The sequence below is a fragment of the Gadus morhua genome, chromosome 10 (assembly GCF_902167405.1).
Source record: "Gadus morhua chromosome 10, gadMor3.0, whole genome shotgun sequence".
Lineage (NCBI taxonomy): Eukaryota > Metazoa > Chordata > Actinopteri > Gadiformes > Gadidae > Gadus > Gadus morhua.
Genome location: NC_044057.1, coordinates 5,281,561 through 5,298,129, shown reverse-complemented (window position 1 = coordinate 5,298,129; position 16,569 = coordinate 5,281,561). Strand labels below are relative to the sequence as shown.

Sequence of the window (16,569 nt, the reverse complement as noted above, 5' to 3'; positions counted from 1 at the left end):
GGAAACTTATAGTTTAACACCACAGAGTGTTACTCGTTTCATAGACAACCTTCCTCATTAACATGTTCATACACAACAACAGAGCTATCCAAAGAACGATCACAAAGTTAGTGTCTGTCGTAACCATGGGGATAACCCCCCTCCATCCCTGCTAGAACTCTCAGCCGATAACAGATTCTTTAAACTCTCATATCGATGGATGCAGGCTGAACCAGGGGCTTCAGTTACACTTGAATGACTAAATAAGAAAATAGTAGCAGAAGTAAACGAAGGATGGGATGTGATGAGGTCATCCAGAAAAGAACAAAATAATTTTGATGCAAGCAGCGCAGGCTGGGACTGAGAACGGGGAAGGAGGAAACATCCCCTGTGGCCTGGGCTCTGTCTCTCTTGCTCTGGCTTTATCTCTTCATTCCGTGGCCTCGCTTTGGCTGTTGGCTCAGACTGTCACAGACTTCCCCTTTAATCTACCGGCCTTTTGATGGCACACACACACACACTGTACAAAGCTCTTAGAGAAAACTCAACATCAGGTCTCCGCTCCCAATTGTTTGGTAGCGATTTGGAGCCACCCCAGCTGTTCCTGTTGTTGTTTCCCCTGTCCCTGAACAGAACAGGTCCATCCTTCTTTAAAACTTTGCACAGCGCACCGCCAAAGAAACGCACCCACGTGCTCAAACCAAAACACAAACACACGCATCTTTTACTAAAAAAGGCAAATAATTAATTCATGCATATGTGGGACAGATTCCGGTGCAAAGGCATGAATACAAGAGTTAGTAGCATGACTGACGGCATCAGACCCAGCACTGCAGTGCTCCTCCTGAGGCTGGGGAACTGCCAGCCGCTGGAGGTCATTTACTGCGGCCAGTCACTGCGGGAGCCCAGCGGCTGAAGGGTTAACCACAGCAGAGTGACGATGAACTCATATGTGTTGGTGGGATATTAGGAGATATTGGGAGGAGGTAAACGGAGCATGAGGAAAATAAATAAAGATTAGACGTAGGTGCCTTTCAATGTGAAAAACCATGGGATACAAACATGTGTATGTGTGTATGTGTGTGTGTGTGTGTGTGTGTGTGTGTGTGTGTGTGTGCGTGTGTACGTGTGTATTATGTATTTGTATTAATTGTGTGTGTGTTATGTTTGACTGTGTGCTTGTTATGTGCGTGTGCGTGTCTGCTGTGTATTTATGTGTCATCTATGTGTGTGTGTGTGTTATGTGTGTGCGTTATGTATGAGTATGTATGAACCATTCAACACTAATGCAGTGTATGCAGTCTATGATTTGTGGTAGATGTACTCGGCCACTGGCAGGGAATGTGCAATCAGGTGTAATTTGTGTGGCTTGGGCTCAGTGAGCACAGATTTGCAGCCCGCATTTACATTAAGTTACAGCGGAAAGATTTATCGACGCACTCCTAAACGTGTTAAATTTATAGATTGGGTAATACACATTATGTGTCGCCATTCCCGGGAGAGATTTAGTGCTACCTTGGAAAGACACGTGTATATGTGGCCTGCGTGTGTGCGCGTTGGGGAAGGCGCCGTGTGTATCAGGAGAGCACGTGCACACAGACCCACATGAGACGCCGGTAGTAAATATGCTTTTTATGCGCGTCTTTGGGGAGGGGGAGGGGAGGGGTGTGAGTGTTTTGAATGGGCAAGGAGGAACGTTTAGGTGCAGTGTGTGTGTTAGGGTGCACGATGAGAGGGGAACAGGCAGGTAGGAAAAGGGTGGAGGAACGGGAGGGAGGGAGGGAGAGAGCAAGCGAGAGAGAGAGAGAGAGAGAGAGAGTGAGCGAGAGAGTGAGATAGTGGGAGAGAGGGAGAGAGGGAGGGATAAAGAGAGAGAAAGAAGGAGAGAGAGTGAGCGAGAGAGAGAGATAAACGTGGTACTAGCTCATTCGCTAATTTAATGAGAGTGTATGTGTTGTTATGTGTTTGTTTGTGTGTGTGTGTGTGTGTGTGTGTGTGTGTGTGTGTGTGTGTGTGTGTGTGTGTGTGTGTGTGTGTGTGTGTGTGTGTGTGTGTCTGTGTGTGTGTGTGTGTGTGTGTGCGTGCTTGCGTGAAGTGTTAGTGCCAATGAAACTGAGTAAGCAAAAGCAGTTCATTCAATAACTAATAACACAGAAACTCTCTTACCTAAACACACACACACACACACACACACACACACACACACACACACACACACACACACACACACACACACACACACACACACACACACACACACACACACACACACACACAGTCACATGAATAGAAGATCTGATTAGTGAGGTCTGGCAGGCTAATGCCTTTTTGCGAGCTTGTGCTCCAGTCCCACACAGAAGTTGGAGACATCGGAGCAGAACAGATATGGGTCACGACCAAAGACAGTGCTGCATTATTTAGCCTAAGATACGTCAACACAACTGTACAATACACTGTTTGTGTGCGTGTGCGTGTGAGTGTGTGTGTGTGTGTGTGTGTGTACTGAGAATCGCTGCTTCCGTGTGGAGGCCGGGCAGAACTATTAAATCTGGTTTGTTGCGCATGTGTGTGAGTGTGTGTGTGTGTGGCATGTTGAATGTGTGCAGTTGCGCGTGGTTGTGTACTGACAATCATTGCTTTCGGTTGGACTTAATACATCAGGTCATGTGTTTTTGTGTGAGACATAGATACAAATCTGCATGCAAGTTTTTATTGTATTATGTGTTCATGTGAGTTGTCTGAGGCTGTGCATGTGTAGCTCTATGTGTGTGTGAGACGGATAAGATCTGCAGGCATGTGGCTGATTTAGAATGTGTACAAGGGGTTATGTATGTGTGTGTGTGTGTGTTTATCTGTGTGTGTTTATGTTTGTCTGCGTGTCTTTGTGTTTGTACCAATGCGTGCGTGCATGGGTTTGTGCTTCTCCGTATGTGTCTGTGTGTGTGAGAGAGCAGGACCATATTTATTGCATTGATGAGGACCTGGCACAGGCCCATGGATCACCCGGTCAGATGCATCTGCATAAAGGCGCCTCCCAAATAGATCACAGAAAATAAACTGCAGAGATGAATGGATCTGTTTCATAAACAGAAACTGATTGGATAACAACATATTCCCTATACAACACAGACTCACACGATCCCACGCGCCATGACTCAACTTATGTTTGTCATGTTAATATTCAGAGTACACACCAGGGACAAGGATGGTGAAAACGAAACAGGGTTTTTTCTATTGTCAATACTCAAATAAACTGCAAGCATTTTAACATAACAGTGGACTCAAGTGGAAACATTTCGACTTTGCATGACGTTTTCTTAAACATGTAGAATAATGAACACATGCATATGCACATGCATACACATGCATGCGTATACCACACAATGTGTGGTATACGTACAGCTTCCTCTGTGTTCTACGTTCCCCACTCGATGAAGAAGGGTTAGGATAAGCCAAACACACCCCCACACACACACACACACACACACACACACACACACACACACACACACACACACACACACACACACACACACACACACACACACACACACGCAAGCACAGACAAACAAGCACACACAGACGAATTAGTCAAACAAGAAGCTGTTTATGAATGCCATAACACACCTATGGAACCCACTTAGCATTTAGCGTTCTTCTGAGCTAGCTAGCGTGCCATGTCACTCTCGGAGCCACTCTCTCTTGGCCTTTAGGCTCGGGGCGGGCCTCTTATCAATCCCTGGAGCTGAAGAGAAATCAGCGAGCAACAAAAGCTCCCACATATCAAGCCCTCCATCTTTGGCATTATAGTCCAGCAGCTTTGGACCAGGGAAGCAGACTGCTCACTGTACTGTAGCTTTGTATTTAAAGGCGTTTGAGAAGCTTACTTTCTCAATATTTGAATTGAGTCAGGCCAGGGCACGCTTTGAATGGGGTGACTGTCCTGGGTGGAGCACCTCCATCATAGCCCTGGATACTGAGTGCTGATTGGCCACATCTGCCTGCTTCCGTCAAACCCCTGAGCAGGTTGTAAATGCCTCATACTTCTGTTTTTACTACTAATGCAGCGACTTGAATGACCACTTCATCCGGAGCTCCAGCAGGAACGATACTGAGCTAGTGTGAAGAAATATATGACGCATATTTTGATGCAATAACATCGTCTTTGGATGACTGATTCAGCTAGATCAATTGAGTTGGGATCTACAGCCTGGCCTCATTCATGGCATTCATTTAAACAATTTTCATACGAATTGAATTGTCATTACATTAATGTCATGCTTAGAATGCATTGGGCCATCCTTTAGCGCTTGTGAAAATGTAGCAGATTCGTTACAGACAAACAATGTCTGGATCCAAAACCAAGTGGAGGAAAAAAAGGTGTGGGAAGTTGGAGCGAGGAAGTAGTGTTGAGTTTTGTTTCCTGGGCAGTGGCCCCCATACTTAACACAGAGCTGTCACTCAGACCTAATGCCCTTCATGGCTCCCCAGCTGCCGCTATAAGCTGAGGTCTGTCTCTGTTGCCTCACACAATCCCCCTGTAAAAGCTGCCCCCGAGCTGCTGCCGCCGTAATGATGCTTTGACCTGAGCACCACACACACACACACACATCCCTGTATACACAACCACACACCCATACATACACGCAGACATTCCTGTGCACTCAACCACACGCACACTCAGAAGGACAAACACTCACAAACCCACAAAACACACCCGCAAACAGTATGCGCACACAAACAAGCACACACAATAAACTTGACAATGCACCGGTTTGCAAACACAGACACACAAACAAACATGTACACTAAACAACAAGCCGGCACGCGCACACACACCTTTCCAGTGGATAACCCACATGCAGGTACACACAAACACACACACTCCTGTATGCTGAACAACAGGCAAGGAAAAAAAAGAACCAAGGGTCAAATCCATCAGAAGGTTTAAAGAAAAAAGGATGGAAGACATAAACAGAAAAACAGGGAGAAGGGAGGAGAGAGATGGACAGCAAACATAAAAAGAGAAGAGAGGGAGGAGGAGAGAGTGGAGGCTAAACAATGAGCAGTGGGGCGACACAAAATAAAAGGGGGAAAAACAGAGAAGAAAACAAGATTAAAGACCGACGGAGGGAGTTTTCTGCTGAATCTCAATTTGGAGAACACCATTGATTTGAAAGCAGCTCCCACACGAAAATACAAGATTCAACATTCAGCCTTTCTAAGGAAATGTAAAGAGATATAAAACCGTTCCATACAGCGTGGATGTGTGTTCCTGTAAATATATCTGAGAATGAGTCTACAGTTACCTGCAAATAAAATAGGAGCGGGAGAGGATCAGACTTCCATTTCCTATAAATTGAGTTACTCTTGTACAAAATAAAGAACTATTCAAGTCTCCCTTCCTCACTCTGATACACATACAAACACACACACACACACACACACTGACACACACACACCCCCAACCACACACATGCGGCCCAATGCAATTTATTTTGTGCGGTGCATGAATATGGTAATCGGCTGTGGGTTGGGGCCTTTGTTCACCGCTGTGAGTTACAACAGCACACACACACACACACACACACACACACACACACACACACACACACACACACACACACACACACACACACACACACACACACACACACACACATATATATATACATAATGCAGGATAAATGGAGTTGACCACTATGTGCCCCCTGTCAAACATTACCAAACAGCTGAAATCTATCCCTCTCATTCTCACCACCCCTTCTCCAAACGCACAAATACAGACACACACACACACACACACACACACACACACACACACACACACACACACACACACGCACACGCGCACACGCACATGCACACACATACACCAACGCGCACACAGAAACGCACAAACACAAAGACACACACCCGGACATACTCATACACACGCACACAAAATGACCCACATCCAAACGCTTCATCTCAGCAAATTCAAAGAATATTCCATCAAATAGGATTTACATTCAACAAAACCAAATGCTCTCGCGTGATTTGTCACATGATCACGGCTCTTGTTTGTCCGGTGATGTACGAGTGTTTGGTCCTTAACAGTCACGCACACACACACACACACACACACACACACACACACACACACACACACACACAAACACACGCAGTAGTTCAAATCAGGTCACGACGGAGAACGAGGACAAAGAGAGAGAAAGAGGTGGGGAAGAAAGAGGGAGAGAGATACATACAGAGAGGATAAGGAGGGGGGGGGGGAAGAAAGAGTGAGAGAGAGAGAGAGAGAGAGAGAGAGAGAGAGAGAGAGAGAGAGAGAGAGAGAGAGAGAGAGAGAGAGAGAGAGAGAGAGAGTGAGAGAAAGAGAGAGAGATGTGCCCATGCAAAGAAATTAGATAGTCAGATGGATGGACGTACTAACCGATTGGGAAGTGAAAATGTGGAAGACTGGAAGGAATTATAATTCTGTATTAGTCAGTGCTCAGTACTGTTCAGGCTTGTTAGAACAACAATGATGTGCTGCACCGTTTTGAGCAATGTAAGAACCATTATTAGCGCATTTTATGGCTGAATTCTTGAATTTCTTATGTTTCTCATGCCAAATTTAAGAATCAGTTAAGAAAATACAATTTTACAATGAAATACAAGATAAGATAAAAATAGCAGGGATTGACTGAGTGCTCCATGCTAACTGCATGCTAGCTTGCACCGTCACCTTATTCCCTTCCCCTACGAACACAGACTCACTGAAACTCAGTATGTACTTGTACTGCACCTCTTTAATGATCTACAAATGTACTCCTCGTAACCGTCATGTGTACCTGGGTTTGTCATTGCGTGTGTGTGTGTGTGTGTGTGTGTGTGTCTGTGTGTGTTAGTGTGTGTGTCTGGGTGTGTTAGTGTTGTGTGTCTGTGTGTGTGTGCGTGCCCCTCATTTCCTGCCTACCATTTGTCACAGTGTTGACAGAGTATGCAGTGCAGAGAACGCTCCCACATTTGTCAGTTCTCCTGTGTGATGTGCATGTGTGAACTCACTGAAACACACACACACACACACACACACACACACACACACACACACACACACACACACACACACACACAGTCCCCCTAGCTTTCTTCAGTGACTGTCATTAATAAAGAAAAGTAGAGGCACACCTGTTCACTGACAGCGCCCTACAGAGAGAGGGGGAGAGAGGGGTGGGAGTGGGAGAGAGAGAGGGAGGGGGAGAGAGGGAGGGAAGGGGAGAGAGGGACGGAGGGGGAGAGATCGAGGGAAGAGGAGAGAGGGAGGGGCAAAGAGGGAGGGGGGGTGAGGGGAGGAAAGAGGAGTGAGGGGGGGAAGAAGAGAGAGAGAGGGAGGGAGGGAGGGAGGGAGGGAGGAAGGGAAAGGGGGGAGGGGGGGGAGGGAGAGAGAGGGAGGGAAGAGAGAGAGAGAGAGAGAGAGGAGAGGGAGGGAGGAGAGAGGGAGAGAGAGAGAGAGAGAGAGAGAGAGAGAGAGAGAGAGAGAGAGAGAGAGAGAGAGAGAGAGAGAGAGAGAGAGAGAGATAAAGGTGGTGTATATTTAGGCTTTTCCTGAGAGGGAAGGAGATGGAGAGAAGAAGAGAGAGAAATATTCCTCCCTACCCTGATATCCTGAAATAAAGAGTTATTCTAAAGTAAATGAATCTGCAAGTTTTACAATGAATTTATCTGATATGTTTATCAATGCATATTGTTTGTGGATGTTGGTGTGTGTGTGCGTGGGGGAGTTTGTGTTTCATGGTATTGTATTTGTTTAATTATGATCAGATTAGTTTAATTGCATAATATTGTTTCACTGTATACGTTTATTGATCAGCTTTCTACTGCCGATGTTTTCATGGCAATAGAGGAAATTAAATAAGAATTTGGTCAGAGTGAGAGAGGGAGAGGGAGACAGAGAAAGAGAGAGAGAAAATCGAGAGAACGAGAAAGGGAGAGTTAAATTACCATTGGTAACAACACAAAAAAAATAAAGATTGAGAAAGATTCAGTCCGACTACAGACAGATAGATAGAAACACCAGGACAGACAGACAGACAGACAGACAGACAGACAGACAGACAGACAGACAGACAGACAGACAGACAGACAGACAGACAGACACTGAAATGTCAGCAGCAGGTTTTAATGAACTTATTGTGATCGTCACTTCCCACAGTGACAGCCTCCTGACAGACTCAGTTCCCATCCCTGATATCTCTGTTTCTGTCTCTACCTTTTATCTCCCTCAAACCATACAGACGTCCGCTCCATCTGTTTATTTGTCTCTTGCTCCCTGTCTCACTCCCTCTCTCCCCTCTCTCCCTCTCTCTCTCTCCAACTGTTTTTAAATTCAATTCCATTCGAAATAGCTTAATCGGCATGGGAAATAAACATTCACTCGGGAAAGATATAAAACATCAATAAACATTAAGAAATACAGCTCAACCAAAGAGGAATTCAAATATAAACCATTCAATAAACAGTGGTTAAGGTACAACCACTTCGACAACAAGTCTTGGATTCATCGTTCAGTTCGTTGGGCGTTCTCTCACACACGTTATGACATCTTCATGCTGAAGAAAACCACACATCTCTTTTCTCTCTTTCTTGCCTGACCCGTCGTGTTCGTGTCACACCGTCGACCCTAAACACGGGCAACCTTTACAGCAAGAACCTACAGTTGAGATCTGTTCGGTTTTTGCTGCTGCACACACACACGCATACACACACATGCCCACGCCAACACACACGTTGACACCGCAATGCATCCGCCCGCACACACACACCCCCACTGGGATGCAAAGAAACTCTTCACTCTGCCGGCATGACAGGAAGTGTCAGAGGAAGATGCTGGAATTCACTTTTGAATGCTGCCGGAGGAAACAATGGCTGGGCGAGAAATAGGAGGAGGGGATCAAAGGAGCCAGGCGAAGGAGAAGGGGAGGCAGAGAGAATGTACGAGTGGAGGACGGACGTGAACCGACGCAGGTCAAGGTTCCCCCGAAGCAACAGGGAGCGAGCTGCAGTCGGCCTGCTTTAATATTTAATATCGCTTTCATCTTCAAATGTGGCGTTTGTGGTTCTGCCTTCGATAGCACACTATTCAAGGTGGCAGGAGTCATTCAGGACAATGGTACACGTCTGTGTGTCCATCCAGCGGTGCCCGGGCCGCCTCGCCGCGCCAATACCTTTTGATGTCTGGGTAAACACGGGGCTGGTGATGGGGGCCGCGGTGACCGCGTCCCCAAACCTGGCAACTCCACGCCAGCCGGGTCACCTTGGTTACCTGCTGCTTCTGCTGCTGCCCATGCTCTGACCCTGAACACACACGCTCGCGTGCGCACGCATATGCACACGCTTATACACACACCGACAACAGGAAAACCTGTTCAAATCCAAGGTTTTGATGTTCATTAGAGCTTCAGGTATATTATTGTACTATTTTAGCAGGAATCATTTTTTTCCGCTTTGTGTGAGTCAGTCAGTCAGTCAGGGAGAGAGAGAGAGAGAGAGAGAGAGAGAGAGAGAGAGAGAGAGAGAGAGAGAGAGAGAGAGAGAGCGAGAAAGAGAGAGAGAGAGAGAGAGAGAGAGAGAGAGAGAGAGAGAGAGAGAGAGAGAGAGAGCGAGAGAGAGAGAGAGAGAAAGAGAGAGAGAAAGAAAGAGAAAGAAAGAGAGAGAGAGAGAGAGAGAGAGAGAGAGAGAGAGAGGAGAGAGAGGTTGTGTGCGTACTTCGTAGCACCTGCGTCTGTCTGTCTAAACCCTCCGTCTCCTCCTCCACCCTCACAATGACGTCGTCGTCCTCCTGCTTAGTGCTGAAGCCTGACTCAAGACGCCGCCTCACGGCCAATTACCCCCGCTTTACCCCACGTCGTTGACGTGATAATTGCGTTGTGATGTTGTTTACCTAATGACGGTTATGAGGTTGGCTACATTTCCTTTGGCGGGGCGCCACACACGTTGACGACCTCCCGGATTAAGTTCATGAATTATTAAACATTGAACAATTGCGATAGTAAATAAGGAGGTTTCTGCCCAGGCGCAGTCACCCATGTCATTAATATGCTCAAAAGAGAGGTTGGGTGGGGGGGGGGGGGGGGATGGAATCAGCAGGAAGGAAATATTTTAGGATGAGGCGCTGATCAACATAATTATTTACTACTTGGTGACCGCGGTAACCAACCAAACACACTTACGGCACAAAACAAACAAATTATTTCTGAGTGCACATTACTTTTCGAGAAAGCCTTGGTTCTCCGGGAGGTCATTAGAATAAATGTGCCGCAGATTCAATCCAGTTTAATCAGTTTACCGCCTTAAGCCTCGGAGGAGAACTCGCTGGAATTTCTCCAAAGGCTAATTTAGGGTCACCATAATATTATAATTCTTCTTAAGGTCATAGAATCACGACGTGATGTTTGGATGGCGAGCACAGATTGGTCGTTAAAAAGACAAGAAAATGGAGAGCTGTAATCATTTCCCTGATTTACGCCGCCCTCAGACTGAAAGTTTTACCACCATTCCTTCTCCTCTCCCTCACTCTCTGTTTTCTCTCTTTCAAAAGTTGGCCTTTGTTTGTACGAATGTCTAATGCACATTTACCTATGTTTTTACGTGTGTGTGTGTGTGTGTGTGTGTGCATGAGCGTGCGCGTTTGTGCATGAGTGTGTTCGTACCCGTATGCGCGTGTGCGTCAGCACGAATTTGTGCATGCGTGTGTAAGTGCGTGTTTGCGCGCGCGCGTGTGTGTGTGTGTGCGAGCGTGTGCATTTAGCTGCGTGTCTTCTCCAGTGATTGCGCCCATGTACCAGCTCGGTTCGTCCCCTGAGCTCCTCAGGTAGATACCATCTGGAGCTGGGCTTCACAGGCCCCGCTCACCCGTGGAGGGAGAGTCAAGTGGTAGATGGCTGATACTGCGAGATCCAATTAGAGCCTCCAGCGCGAGAGGGGCTTAGAGGAGCATCTCGGTGGAGCGGAGGGCCGCAGCCCATTGTGGTGCGCAGTGGTCTCCCTCGCCAACGCCGTCAGACCTACATCCTGCGTATCTCCACTGACGTCTCCTCGTACCAGAACCATACCGGGGGCTACTGGATCCTAATAGGACGGTGAGGATCCACTCGGAGAAACGGAAATGTCTGAGGGTTGCGATTGCGCCGGATCATCGACGGTTCGACGTCGCCTCTAAAGACGTCGAAGTAGCACAGCTGACCCAGCCCGTCCAGGTCCACCACCTCCTACAGCGTTGCTGTGAGCGCTGGTGGGCTGGTGCAGAACGAGTTGTGAAAGAAGAGGCCACTTTGAACGCAACAGCACTGGAAGGACACAACAGCTCCGTTTACCTGGAGGAAGAAAGACTACCAAGAAGAGGCACATCTCTAGAACTGGGCCAAGCAAGCACACAAACACAAAGAGTGCAGCAACGAGGTCACATGTCAAATGGAAACTGCTGACTACTCTGTGTGGCCGGTTTAAGACAAAACTCTGCCAAAATAACCGGATTGAAACAGCAAAAGTTAGTTGTTTGTGGGTGCTTTTGTGTCTGTACCAGTGTGTGACAATGATAAACTAACTTCCTGATAAAAGTACACCATTTTCTAAAGTTTCATTCTTTTTCTTTAATTGTCGAATGAATTATTTCTGTAAGACATTGAGTCTGTCTATGCTGTCACAAGTTCTTGTTTTTGTACTTTAGCAAGACTTTAAAAACATATATTCAGCTCTCTGAGGGAATGAAGGAAACAGCCAATCTCACTGAAACAAACGCAGGTGAAACATTGGGAAGTAAAGCAGTGCTAGCACACACACACACACACACACACACACACACACACACACACACACACACACACACACACACACACACACACACACACACACACACACACACACAAAACACAAAACAGAAACACAGGCACACACAGTTTTAAGCTGTATACTTTACTGTAACATTTCTTTCAACAAACACTGTGTTAGATTATTGTGTGCCACAAGTGTAGTTCCCAAATTGAAGTAGGCTGAAGCCCGTCAAATATAATTCTAGTTTTTTAATTAGATAGATCAGTGCTTATGGCTTCATTTATATTTTATCTCGGAAAAGGCGGATACATCGTGGAGAGTTTCACTAATAATTTGGAATAAATGAATGAACCACAAAGGGGAGTTAATGTGTCATTTTAAATATGTTGAATTAAAAATAAACCATTGTGTGCCAGATAGCAGCTGGACATCTTTTGTCCGTCAAACGATAATTTCACAGCTCTCATTTTCAAATTTTGTACGCATTTATCAAAACACAAATTACACGGCTGCCTCATACAGTCAGAAAGATAACAACTACTCCAAACACAACAATCTGCCTGCCCAATGGCACAACACATCTCTCACAACCATTGACAACATGACCGTCCCTCTGGCTCAAACAGTAGCTCTGATAAAATTCATATATTTTTTTATCTGCATCCGCAGAGAACGAATAGTGGTTTGATTCACATTGGGGGATTACAGACACAAACAGCCTCTGATTTTGAACCATCTGGATTTGAAGGATATAGCCTTCCTTCGGTTTCATTGATTAATTAAAAAAGCAGTTGAATGGCAATGCATCGAACTGCGACTCCGTCAACCCTAAATCCACGGTGAGTTACTTTAGTGCTACTTTTTTCCATCGCAATTGTTGCAAAAAAAAATCGACAGTTTGCAGAAACAATACGCGGTTCCGTCCAAAAAAAAATTGGGGCTGCTCTGCAAAGTTTGCATCGCCTCAAAAAAGTTGGGACAGATTCACCCACGGGCAAAAGCCACAAAGTTTCTTGTTTCCAGCCGAGGCTCCGGTGAGAGACAGGGCGACAGCGGCCCGGGTCTTATCCAGGACGTGCATCACAGCCGCTGTCTGGGGTCTACCGGCGGGCGCTGCCACAAAGCCAGTGTCACTCTGCAGCACTCGCAGAGACAAACCCTGTCCAATGGCAGATACTTATTTTACCATCGTTTTAGTTTCGTTATTTCGGCCCACACACAACGGCTATATGCTCTATAAGGAGAGAGGAGGGCAGGACAGGGGGGCAAACGGGGCAGAGCTGCCACGGGCCGAGACTGCCAGGGGAAAAACGTTGACCGGATTAGCTGGGGACATCCAGTGGCCAATAGAGGTGTCAGGATGTGTCACCCTGGAAGACGAGACCTCACCCACATCACAGGAGGGATATATGAGGGGAGGCTGAGGGAGGGGAGAGAGAGGGAGAAAGAGGGACGGAGAGAGGGTGGACGGAGAGAGAGGGATGGAGAGAGAGGGACAGAGAGGGAGAGAGGGACGGAGAGAGAGACTGAGAGAGAGAGGGTGGACGGAGAGAGAGGGATGGAGAGAGAGGGAGAGAGAGAGACAGAGAGGGAGAGAGGGACGGAGAGAGAGACTGAGAGAGAGAGAGTGACAGAAAAAGAAAGCAGGACTGACAAACTGAGAAAATGGAGAGGAAACGTGACGCAAACCGAGACTTATTTTGGAACAAAAGGTGAGAGAGTCTAGGGAAATGGATACAAGAGACGTTTGAGGGCTCCTCTCCTCTGAAAGACAAAAGAGCAGTAGGCCGAAGATGGTGCCTGAGGTGGTGGAACGAGAGAGTGGGAGAGACTAAGAGACATATGCAGATATATATATATATATAGAGAGAGAGAGAGAGAGAGAGAGAGAGACACAGAGAGAGAGAGAGAGACACAGAGAGAGAGAGAGAGAGAGAGAGAGAGAGAGAGAGAGAGAGAGAGAGAGAGAGAGAGAGAGAGAGAGAGAGAGAGAGAGAGAGAGAGAGAGAGAGAGAGAGAGACAGAGAGAGACAGACAGACAGACAGACACAGACAGACAGACAGACAGACAGACAGACAGACAGACAGACAGACAGACAGACAGACAGACAGACAGACAGACAGACAGACAGACCCATATAATGTGGGGTGTATATTAGTAGGCAGCGAAGAGGGGAAATAGTAACAATACATGATAGAACTACCTCTTCTTTGGACAGGTGATGAATGCGGAGCGCACCTCTGAACGCTCTCAGGGGTACGGCGTTCACCAGAGCGCTCTGATCCCAGCCCGTGTTGTAGTTCTTCAGAGAACACCCTCAGCGTGTTGTTGTTCTTTAGAGAGCACCCTCAGCATGGCCCAGAGCGGGTGGGTTTTAAACGCTGGCTGAGAACACTTATATAAACTGTAGCGGAACAGTGTCGCTGATTCAGAGCGCATTACATTTCACTTGCCGGTTTGGAACCATGGTGGGTGTTCGGCTAGTACAGAGTGACCACAGCTTCTGGTGGGGCACTGCTATCTCTTCTGTCAACTTTGGCGGAGAGCATCGAGTGTACTTTAAGAGAAACTGATAAAATACGTGTATGATTGATATTGTGCGTTGTCTTCTGCTGCTATTGTTGCTTAGCCCTCTGCCTGACAATTGGACATAGTTAGCTAAGGTGCTCGTACCTTTAGCAGCCACCCTTACAAAGCAACTCCAAGGGTTTAGAGGAGCAGAAGGGACATATATTTATCTGGCATATATATATAGACAGAATATATATTTATACATATATATTTGCCATATATATATAATGGCATAATGGTCGATTTGGTTCTTACAGCAAAAGCAGATCAAACACTGAAGTTCCTGAAATGAACTGATTCTAATAAAATGTCGAACTCATTTAAAGATCAAACGTAAGATTTGGCTGTTCCCTTTTGTTCTTCAATTTAAACTCACTATTAACATTTTCTTTGTCACTCGAGCAAAATGCACATGGAGGCACCATGCCTTCTGTAGGAGACAAGGACAGACAGAGGAGGAAATACCTTTGTATGATTATTTCATCACAGTGTGGAGGCCAAAATGGTCAAAACTACGCTTCATTGGAAACGTGTTTTATTAAAATTGAGGTAATACACGACATTTAAGTTTTTATTGCGCTGGTTTTTACACTGTGTTTCCTACGCTCTACAATGGCTTAAAATACAGCACTTTGGACAGTTTTCAATAATCACTAGTGTATTGGTGCGGATTGACTTTGGTTATCATTGACTTGGTGTTCAAGGTCATGAAAATGTATGAAAACATGTTAAATAGTGTGAAAAAAGGCTGTCCACAACGCTGTCTTTTATGTGTAAAATACGGCGATATTGAGGTCTGAAACGCTGTGTGTTACGTAGATTTGAATGAACAAACGTCTACGATGAGGCAGAGCTTTGACCCGTTTGGCCTTCCATAGGCATAGAGGCATGTGGGTGTGCACGTGTGTGTGTGTGTGTGTGGTTGTGCACGCTTCTGTGGGTGTGCACGTGTGTGTGTGGATGTGCGTGCGTGCGTGCGTGCGTGTGTGTGCACCATCTCAATGGCAGTCTGTGTGGGAGTAACAGAGCTGAACGGTGCCAAATTCCATGGCACAGCCTATGGGACCATTCACCTTCCCCTGCTGCCCCACACTGTCAGCACTGGGACAACACACACTTAAACACACACAATGCCATATTGGTAGCAGGTTCAACTTAAGCATCCATCTTGAATGACACATCGTCCCCTGTGAGGGAGACTGGGTGCTTTGGGAGGGAAAGCACAAGCCCACAGAACCGAAGAGAGAGCGAGAGCGGGAGGGAGAGAGGGAGGGGGAGAGAGAGGGAGAGAGAGAGAGAGAGAGAGAGAGAGAGAGAGAGAGAGAGAGAGAGAGAGAGAGAGAGAGAGAGAGAGAGAGAGAGAGCGGGAGAGAGAGATTGGTATTAAATGCGATCTCAGTCAAATCTGTCTGGGGTCACAATATTGGAAAGTTTTCGGTGTGCTCCGTTACTTTGGGTGCGCCTCATTTACCTCTCAGTGGTGAAGGAGGCGGGTGGGGCGAGTGGGGCGGCGGGGGGCTTGCTGCCGACCCCGCCCGCCCCGCGAATGCCGCCGCCGCCGCCGCCACACCACGATAAATAAAACGTGAGTGCCTGACAAAAGCGCAAAGCTTGCACAGCAGGCCGCGTTAAACTTCACAGAACTCCCGGTGATCGGCGGGTGATGGTGTGGTCAGGGCTGCGTTCCGGGGGGGAGGGGGGGGGGGGGGGTTGGGGGGGGGCCTCAGAGCGAGAGATCTGCCTTGAAACAAGCCCGGCTTTGTGCTCCATTACCTCGGCCCGCATTCATGGAGAAGGCCGCATGCGGTGCCTTTTCTCCCTTTTTATGGAGAGCGCAGTCGAGGCCGGAGTGCAAATTCAGCCCCGGCTTCATAACCTCTGTCGAACAAAGTCGGTCCTCAGTGGCAGAGCTGGTAGGACAGGCCCCGCGGTGGCCCGGCTCGTGTCGAGAAACAGAGGAATGGAGCAGAACAAGGCTGGCCTTCTTATGTTTCCCGCTCTGCTGGGATCCCCGGTAAAGGATCGGCCACACAGGTCAACGTTTTCCCCCAGAGCCAGTATGTTGTGGTCAGTGGAGTGGGCTGAGATACTGGGAGATCTGTTACACACTGGAAACAGCATCCAACCAAACATTCAACCTTCCACTCCTTTCTTTAATAATATATACATATATTCATACTTTTTTTTTATAATCTTACATTGCATCA

The 16,569-nt window shown here is 47.0% G+C and overlaps 1 protein-coding gene across 1 annotated transcript in view; it reads right to left on the bottom strand.

Moving 5' to 3' along the window:
- il1rapl2 (interleukin 1 receptor accessory protein-like 2) overlaps positions 1-16,147 on the bottom strand; it is a gene marked incomplete in the record, with an annotated part of 145,457 nt that extends 129,310 nt beyond the window's left edge. The window contains 4 exon segments of the mRNA XM_030369007.1: positions 14,030-14,093; positions 15,436-15,463; positions 15,834-15,955; positions 16,136-16,147. Coding sequence (XP_030224867.1) covers positions 14,030-14,093; positions 15,436-15,463; positions 15,834-15,955; positions 16,136-16,147 — 226 coding nt within the window.
- Between the last annotated feature and the right edge of the window lie 422 nt (positions 16,148-16,569).